General features: G+C 42.3%; 1 protein-coding gene across 1 annotated transcript in view; it reads right to left on the reverse strand.

The window, feature by feature from the left end:
• gjb8 (gap junction protein beta 8) overlaps positions 1 to 6,226 on the reverse strand; it is a 6,347-nt gene extending 121 nt beyond the window's left edge. Inside the window, exons 1-2 of the mRNA XM_080786490.1 lie at positions 6,014 to 6,226; positions 1 to 1,326 (exon numbers count right to left, since the gene is read on the reverse strand). The exon at positions 1 to 1,326 is cut by the window's left edge and continues 121 nt beyond it. Of these exons, the coding sequence (XP_080642616.1) occupies positions 469 to 1,287 (819 nt within the window). The 5' untranslated portion in view covers positions 1,288 to 1,326; positions 6,014 to 6,226 and the 3' untranslated portion in view covers positions 1 to 468. The remainder of the gene's footprint in view (positions 1,327 to 6,013) is intronic.
• Between the last annotated feature and the right edge of the window lie 3,734 nt (positions 6,227 to 9,960).

The following is a 9,960-nucleotide window of genomic DNA, read 5'->3' on the forward strand; positions in this document are numbered from 1 at the left end:
ATCAATACATTAAGACAACAAAACAAGCTGTTATTTCATCAAGCTCTTTCCCCTTTTCCCTTGCATTGTATGAAACATTGGTTAACATTGTTGTTATTTGATGTTGTCTAGGCGGATCGGGTGGAATCAGGCTGTCTGAAAAGACACGTTATAGACAAGCGAAGCTGTCCTGTGAACTACTGTATAGCATCATTTTGTGATCATTTAAATGGCCAGTTAATTAAAGACCGACATGTCAAAACTCTATTGATCTTAAGGCGTTTTGTAGATACGTGGTAAAAGTGGGGCTTTTCAGTTCACGGCAATCTTCTTGCCTCGTCCTCCACAATATCTATATCTACTTCTCCACTGAGTGCTGCGTCTCCTCCATCCATCCATCCATCCATCCATCCATCCATCCATCCATCCATCCATCCATCCATCCATCCATCCATCCATCCATCCATGCATCCATCCACCCATCCCTCCTCACAAGGCCTTGTTGCTGGAGGAGTCCGTGGACGAGGACAGCAGCATCTCGTTCTTTCTGTTCTGCAGCAGGGCCTTCTCCGGGGTCACGCTGTCCGGGTGGTGGGGCGCGTACGGGCGCTTCCGGTTGTTGGCCCTTGCCGAGCACCTCATCAGCGCCTTGGCCACCAGGTAGCTGAGCTCGGCCACGTTCAGCACCATGCAGATGGCCGACGACGCCACCATGAAGATGGTGAAGATGGTCTTCTCCGTGGGCCGCGAGACGAAGCAGTCCACCTTGTTGGGGCAGGGCCACTGCTCGCACTTCACCAGCCGCGGCATCTGGAAGCCGTCGTAGACGTAGTACAGCGCGTACATGAAGCCGCCCTCGAAGACCAGCCGGAAGAACAGGCTGCAGGTGTAGGTCCACCACAGCGGGCCGGTGATGGGCAGCCGGCGGGCCTTCAGCCTCTCCAGGTCCAGCTCCGTGGCCTTCTCGGAGCCGCTGATGCCGTTGGCCAGTATGGTCCTCCGGTCGCCCCGCTTCCTGTACGCCACGTGCATGGCCACCAGGAGGGCGGGCGTGGACACGAAGATCAGCTGGAGGCACCAGAGGCGTATGTGCGACACGGGGAAGAAGTGGTCGTAGCAGACGTTCTTGCAGCCGGGCTGCTGCGTGTTGCAGGTGAAGTCCGCCTGCTCGTCGCCCCACACGCTCTCGGCGGCCAGCACCAGGATGGTGATGCGGAAGATGAAGAGCACCGACAGCCAGATCTTCCCCAGGCTGGTGGAGTGCTTGTTCACTCCGCCCAGCTGGGCGTACAGCGCCCCCCAGCTCATGGTGACGGTGGTGCGGAGGAGCCTGGATGCTTACTCCACCTGGATGGGGCAAATAGAACACAGAGTAGAGAGTGAGCTAAAGCCCGGATGCTTACTCCACCTGGAGGAGCAAATAAAACACAGAGCAGAGAGAGTGAGCTAAAGCCTGGATGCTTACTCCACCTGGATGAGCAAATAAAACACAGAGTAGAGAGAGTGAGCTAAAGCCCGGATGCTTACTCCACCTGGAGGAGCAAATATAACACAGAGCAGAGAGTGAGCTAAAGATGATTCAAGCAACCCATGCCAGTTGTGGGGCCAGTTTTGAGTCCTATAGCCCACCGATTACAGATGTGTTGAGTAATATATTAAGAGATAAAAAAGCAACATTTTCCAATCAATTAAAAAGATTGTGGTATTAAAGAGAAATAAACTCATTGGGACTCATTTGGGATTTAAATTTAAACCCAATGAATCGGGTAATAAATGGAGTCAAGACATTAACTATTTCAGCCAGTTAAGCAGTCGAATTCTTTAATACTACTGCTGTAATGTAAATGAGTAATTAACACATTTAAAGCAAATAAGGACACAGCACAGTCCACTATACTATACATACTGTATATACGCACGAACGCACGCACGCGCACACACACACACACGCGAACACACACACACACACACACACACACACACACACACACACACACCCACGTCACTGCCCCTTTAAGGGTAGTTCATAAAAGGGGTAACCAGGTTCGAGGCCTCATGTTTGGCCAAAAGCCTGATTTGAGTGTTTGTTGGAGACCTGGAGAAGGAGGCATGAGGTGTCCGTAGGCTACTATACTGGGTGAGAAAGCTTCAAACAAAAGGTTGATGATTCATTTTGATTGTATTGGGATGTGTTTTAATTGGTGAGTTTACGGCAGGTGTGAGATTTTGTGAGGGGGAGCTGGGACGCTGCCGGAGTCAGTAAAGGGCAGGGGAATGGGTTTGAAGAGGGTTTGTTACAATGTTAGTCAACGGTTAGCCTCATTTAACTTCCCTCCACGTCCATTGTGCAGGTATTTAGTGAGTATACTTTACTTGAGTATATTGCCTGGGTTTAGGTTTTGGTATACTTTGTTGTGTTTTGGTCATTCTGCTATAGTTTGTATTGAGGGGTAAACCGATGTATTATGTGATCCATTGTAAGAGAACAACTAACGGAATGTAAAGAGGACAACTAACTCTTCTAAATCCTGACAGTTTTCAGTAAAAACCTCATGTTTCTATGTCAGTCATTTCATGTCAAGAACCCCCAAATATATCTGCAATTGGCCGCTGACCCCCATCTGAAAATAAGTTGTTCCAACTTCCCAGTTGCAAAGATTTGGCTCTGAAAGAATATAATTCAAAGATTTGTGCCACATTTTCACGATTTTTCATAAATGGCAGACCTACAAGCTCGTAGCGCAGCACTATAGGTGCCACGCTATGACCTTGTAGATCTACTCTTTTTCAATAGCTAGAGGGTCCTGAAAGGGGCTATAGGGTTAACAATACATAACCTACAACCTTTCACTGTTTTTCCCACCGTGCCGTCGTATTGTATTTGAGACTGTTTTACCAGATCTTTTGTTGGGCCATGCTGTGCCATAGTGGTGTTGAGGAGGACATGGGCGTATACTGTGCCATTCATTAATATTGCATGGTTTGGATTTGTTTGCTGTGATTACTTTGATTTGCTTTTGCGTATATTGTTTTGATTTATTTATTTGCTGTGCACGTTTTAGTTTGTGAGGGCCCAGTCGGCCCTGAAAGAAACCTGTATCACCTGCCCTTTGGTCTCAGTCCCACTTTTAGGATCGTGAGCTATAATAACCCCTCTCTAGTCTCTACGCGTCTACGCCTTTAATATGTTTCTACATGTTGAATCAAATTGACACCTTTGTTACATCAGCCTCTGGTTCTGTTCATTCTGAAACTGTAGGCTACCAACTTGGGGAACCATTACTGTGTTCAGTTACATTGTCCAGCATACAGTACTATGGTTATGTGTTCAGTTACATTGTCCAGCATACAGTACTATGGTTATGTGTTCGGTTACATTGTCCACCAGCATACAGTACTATGGTTATGTGTTCAGTTACATTGTCCAGCATACAGTACTATGGTTATGTGTTCAGTTACATTGTCCAGCATACAGTACTATGGTTATGTGTTCGGTTACATTGTGCAGCATACAGTACTATGGTTATGTGTTCGGTTACATTGTCCAGCATACAGTACTATGGTTATGTGTTCAGTTACATTGTCCAGCATGCAGTACTATGGTTATGTGTTCGGTTACATTGTCCAGCATACAGTACTATGGTTATGTGTTCAGTTACATTGTCCAGCATACAGTACTATGGTTATGTGTTCAGTTACATTGTCCAGCATACAGTACTATGGTTATGTGTTCAGTTACATTGTCCAGCATGCAGTACTATGGTTATGTGTTCGGTTACATTGTCCAGCATACAGTACTATGGTTATGTGTTCGGTTACATTGTCCAGCATACAGTACTATGGTTATGTGTTCGGTTACATTGTCCAGCATACAGTACTATGGTTATGTGTTCAGTTACATTGTCCAGCATACAGTACTATGGTTATGTGTTCGAAGGATCCCTCACTCCTATTTGTGAGGGTGGCGTCATTTCATAATATAGCCCTGCTACGTATGGAAGTCAAAGTCGTACGAATAGTCACACACACGTGACGTTACTGCAGTGAAATTAGTTCTCCGCATTTGACCCATATCTCTTGGAGCGGTGAGCCGCAGCGTTGCGTCGCGCTAGGGAATCACTAGTTGATTTGAACCCCCCCAATCCAACCCATGATGCTGAGTATAGTGCCAAGCAGGGAGGCATAATCGGTACCATTTTTACAGTCTTTGGTTAGCCCCACAAGCAGAACCCAAATGTAGTAAAGTTTCTGACACTTTGATGACTTTACGCAAAGCTAGGTCCAATCATAAAAGCTTTCGGAGGGTTCCGAGAGGGGCTAGTCTTTGGTATGACCCGGCCGGGGATCGAACCCCCGACCACCCAGTTTCAGGGCGGACACTCTAGTCTAATCTAACCACAAGGCCTGCACTGTCTGGAAAGTTGAATTTAAACTAGCCTATACTACACTCCCCAATACTGTAGCCTACAGTACATATTTTCCAACTTTCCCCCCCTTTTTACTTTCTCAAACTGTACCCTACTGAGTATATATATATGATGATTTCCAGTTTTTCATAGAAGTGTATATTTGTAGGCTGTATATACGTTCTGATGAATTGAAAATGGAGGACCATGATGTAAACTATAGTCTTGGTGCTTTTCCTGGATATATCCTAGCCGTAGCACGTTTTGTATTGACCTGTAGGCCTACCTTTTATTTTTAATTGCACCATTCTACAAACTGTGAATAACATTTTCAATCAATCAATCTTACATATTGGACGATAGTAGGCCCATGTAGTCTGAACTGTGTATGCAATGTAGTAATGAGCTATTCACTGTGTAAAATATTGGAAAAGAATATACTCTTTATACCTCATTCTTACTTAAACCATGCATTCCAGAACAAACATTCCAGAACATTTATGCATCTTAAACAATATATAATGCTAAAATGGCTATAACTGCAACCCCAATGGAATAGCAGACATACTGGTCTTCATGTATGATTAAACTGTTCCATTTTCCAGGCTATGTTTTGACTCCAGACCAGGCAAGCCAGTGTTGAACTTGAAGTGGATAATTATGGTGCTATCACCTAAAATAAATCACATTATGTGAGACTTGGGTATAGCCTATGTCTCTGGGGGATGATCCTCCCTCTCTTGTTTAAATTATAGTGTCACATATCTTTTTGTTAATATCTTCAATGTCTGACACACATCATGGCTTGATTGGCTTCTCCGTTTTCTCTTATGCCTTTATTAAAGTTGCCTTATAGTTATAATGCAACACCTGTTTTCTTTTTTAAGGAATGTATACAGCCTATAGTTTATAGCGGAGGTTACTGATTATATTTTGGCAGAATTCAATCGTTGCCACTTGCCAGCAGAGCACAGACAGACAAATATCTCTAACACCTGTCATTGTGACTGCGGATGGCGTGACCGCATCTCATTGTGAGAATGCACGTATAGGCTATGAATGTTCCTCCCGGTTTCCCCAAATACACATTTGGGAAACGATCAGAACGTGTTGATTGTGTATAAGCGTGATGTTAAAAGAACAAAAACTGAATAGGCCTTTATACGTTTTTCAATTTGGCCAAATTAATTCTGATTGATTAATTTCTTTTTATATGAGCAGTGGCACGTCATATTGTTAATGGGCTACTTAAAAACCTTCCGTTCTTAACTTTTCTCGCGGTTACTGGAGGAATTCACGGCGCGTTTTTTTTATAGGCCTAAAACAACTTTAAAAATAAAACTCGTTCTCGTTTGAAGACAGACATTATCTGAACCCCCCGCGGCAAACTGAATGGGAAACGTTACAAAATCAGATCAGATTGCATGTCCGAAGTTAGTGTTGTTTATAAGACTGTTTATTTTTGATAAGGCACATTATGTTTAGCTACAATGGTTCATTTAGTCAACACAATCATTCGGAATAATTCGGGTTTTAATTGAATTCATTTAAAAATAAATATAATATATATTTCAGCTTCATCTTAAACATCCATGAGAGTTCTTATGGCCTTATAGTTCAACACTCACCTTTCTCTGTAGCCCTTATTCAGCGTTTATTAGCAGGCTTTCTTCCATGAAGTTGTTACTTCCAGTTATAATCCTAGAGGTCTGAAGACAAAAATGACCCCGGCTCTTCAAACAAACCTGCCAGGGCAGCAAGGGGGCAGTAAATAAAGTAAAGGGCTGCTTGGTGGTGGTCTATATATATGGGACGGGGCCGAAACCCGGCGATGTGCTCACTGTCTTGATCTGCAAAGTGGTGCGAGAAACACCTGCAGGTTCTGAAGGCTGTCATCCCTGCTTTAAGCAGGGGAGGGGCCAGAGATTCAGGGTGGGACCAGCCCAGGAGAAACTGCATGTCTCACACCACTGTAAACTCCTGATCCGAGTGTTGAAGCCTGCACTGTGAAGTCTAAAGTGTAAGTGAAAGTCAAGTCAGTATCAATGGGCCGAATACTCCTGCACTGTAGTAGAAGTACAAGTCTGGAATTAAAATGTAGGCCTACTTAAAGACAAGTACCAAAAGTAGAAAGTGCATATATGTATATATATATATATATATATATACTCATTATGCAGAATTGACTACAAATCTTTTAAAAATAGCAGATCTAGAAGCTCACAACCTAATGTTTGGTAATACTAAACTAATCCAGTAAAAGTAGTCGACTATATATAATATTTGCCTCTGAGATGTATAGTGGAGTAAAGTATTGGAAAGTATAGGCTATAGCCTATACTCAAGTAAAAGTATACTTCAAAGTTCTTGGTACAGTATACAAAATAAGTATTAGCCTATATCTGTAGTGGTTGAGTCTGCTAACTCCCTTTTCTTTCTTTTTTAAAGATATGTTTAAGGCGTTTTGGCTCTATTGATAGATTTACAGTAGCTTGACAGGACAGGGGACGGGGGGGGGAGAGATAGGCAGCAAAGGTCGTCGGGCTCGGGAGTCGGGACTCGAACCCACGACACGCTGTCGGGCTGGATTACCAGCCTCTAGGCTCCCGGACCGCTCGGCCCGGCCCAGGCCACTATAACTCCCTTTTCTGTGTATAAGTTCTTAATTGAAGTCCGACTTCCCAGTTACAACATTGATGCGCCATTCAAATTATATAAAATACAAAACTTGCTTACATAATACTTTCCTACATCTATACATAGTAAATGCATGACCAGGGACCACTCCACGGACCCCCAGTGGTCCAGGGGACCACCATTTGAAAACCCATGTTTTGGTGATAAAAGGCAAGCCAGCTCCAAACATGCATGTGGTCACAAGGTTGCCAGTACAGCCATTCTGACAAGGAGACCAGTCTCTCTCTCCTCCATGAAATGAAGGCGATAACATAATAAGAGTATATAAATTGCATGGTATAGGCTTCAAGTCACATGCATGACAGACATAATTTGGCACATCTAATGCAAGTCACAATGTCTTGTGCTGTTGCAGAGAGAAACACATTATACACATTCATTAGGGATGCGCCGATACCGCTTAAAATAACAATGTGGCCGATACTGATACCGATAAGATGTTTATTTAGTTTTTGTTGTTATTTTCCCCCCTTTTGTGCCAGGGAAACAAATACTGTACATCTTCAATACAAGAAATACATGTTCAGAATCTACACAGCTTGGTATATAGGCTTCAGATAACCAACACATGAATTAGCCAATGCAAAAAGTATGCTTGTATACTGTATATGCCGATAAAGATATTGACCAATAACAGCAAATACCGGGCGGTACTGAATTGATACAGTATGTGGCGGATACATATAGGTGCATCCCTAAAATTCGTGAAATATTGATTCATTTTTTTTAAGTGCATTTATTAATATGATTAAAGTTAATACAAAATGGAGGAATTCACCTTTTCAGTCAAAAAGTAATCAGACAACTTCTCACTTCATTAATATTCCCTTTTAAAGCATTGGGGGTGATTCCATAATTGACTAACTTGGGATTACAGATGGCTTCATTTGCAGGAAGTGCATGCGCGCCCTGAGATACTGTCATGGAGGTGGGGGTCAGAGGGGTGTGTGTGGGCTAAACAGTTGTGGACATACTCAAGCATCTGTACTTCTATAAAGGTTGTCTTGTTACTTTCTTTCTTTCAATCATTTTATTTTTTTCATTTTTGCACAAACCGATACATGACTCACTTATACATACACAGACTAACCGACATACATTAATCATACATACGTCCATACATCATCTTCTTCTACTCCTTATATACTTGTTCATGTATTCTTAGAAATCTTAAAGCCTTTGTTCTTAACATGATTATTTCCTTAATTTGTCAAACCTCTTGATAATATTTCTGCGTATTCTACTCCCATGTATTCCACAACTGGGCCCCAAACCAAGAAGAATCCATCCATGTCTCCTTGGAGAACATGTGTGAGCCGTTCTAGTGGGAGCAGTTGTAGAACATTATGGAGCCAACTCGATACAGATGGAACAACATCCCCTATCCAACATTGTAGTATTGACAACCTAGCACAGTACCATAGTATGTTCAGAATTCTCTTGAATCTATTGAATTCAGGTGTCGTTGGGTGTAAGCCCAAGATACATTGTAGGGGATCTAGTTCGATCCTTAGACCTGTTATATTAGACATTTCATTCTTCACTTCCTCCCAAAATTTTTGGATTACTGGACAGCGCCACATTAGATGTACATATGTGCCCACGTTTTCTTTACATTTCAGACATGTACCAGAGCAGTCTTTATCATATTTGCTCCTTTGATATGGAGTAGTTTGTAATTTATGTATGATCTTGAATTGGATTTCCTGAGGTTTATAGTTGCAACATATCTTTTTACTATTTAATATGATTTTTTTCCATTGATTGTCATTAATTGTAGTTTGTAAGTCTCGTTCCCACGACTGCCTGCTGATGTTGGTATTAACGTTCTTTATGGAAATCAATTTTTGATATATATAACTTGTTTTTTTCTTCTTCAGCCGGCAGACCTGGAGAATAAGTCTCTCGATCTGCTCTGGTCCATGTCCTTCTTTGTACTGGGGTATAGAATTTAGGTAACTTCGAATTTGTAAATATCTAAAAAAATGTATCCGGGGTAGCCCATATTGTTCTTGCAGTTGTATAAAAGATTTCAAGGTACCATGTTGGTATAGATCATTTATCACCTGAATTCCTACTGTGTGCCATTCCTTGAACCCAGGGTCATTACAAGAGGGGATAAAATTGGGGTTGTTAACAATCGGTGCATAAAAAGAATATTTCTTTGACATTGAGAATGCCCTCTTTATGTTATTCCATGTATTCAGAGTGTTGTTCACAATAAAATTAGCCCCAATACCTGGTAACAATCTAGTATCGGTTATGAATGGTAGATTTGGTAGCACTATAGAGTTACAACCCTGTGGTACAAGATCCAACCATGTTGAGTTGGGGTCTTGTTCCACCCATTCTGCTAAATTGTTCACTACTGTTGCCCATTGGTAATATTGAAAATTGGGGACTGCTAATCCTCCCTTTTCCACTGGGAGCTGGAGCTTTTCCAATTTCACTCTTGGGCGTTTATTTCTCCAAATAAATGCTGACATGGCTCTGTTTATATCTTTGAAAAGACTGTTGGGTATGACGTTGGGTATCATTTGCATAGGGTATAAAATTCTAGGGAGTATATTCATTTTGATTATGGAGATACGTCCCAGGAAGGATATTGGAAGCTCCATCCATCTGGTTAGGTCCAATTTAATCTGTTTAATAACGGGGGTCAGGTTTGTCTTCACTAAATCCTCCAAGTGGTAAGGGATATATATCCCCAAATTGTCTTGTTACTTAAACTAAAGCATAACTTTTTAAATATCTGGGATCGGTTGAGTACCTTTTCCACCACTGAGATATATCATTATTTGATAAATATTGGAGGTGGGCTTGAATACCCCCCCCCCCCCCCCCCCCGCTCCCCCTTCATTTGCCCCACTGTGTTGTC

The sequence above is a fragment of the Protomyctophum bolini genome (assembly GCF_963924005.1).
Source record: "Protomyctophum bolini genome assembly, chromosome: 16".
Taxonomy (NCBI): domain Eukaryota; kingdom Metazoa; phylum Chordata; class Actinopteri; order Myctophiformes; family Myctophidae; genus Protomyctophum; species Protomyctophum bolini.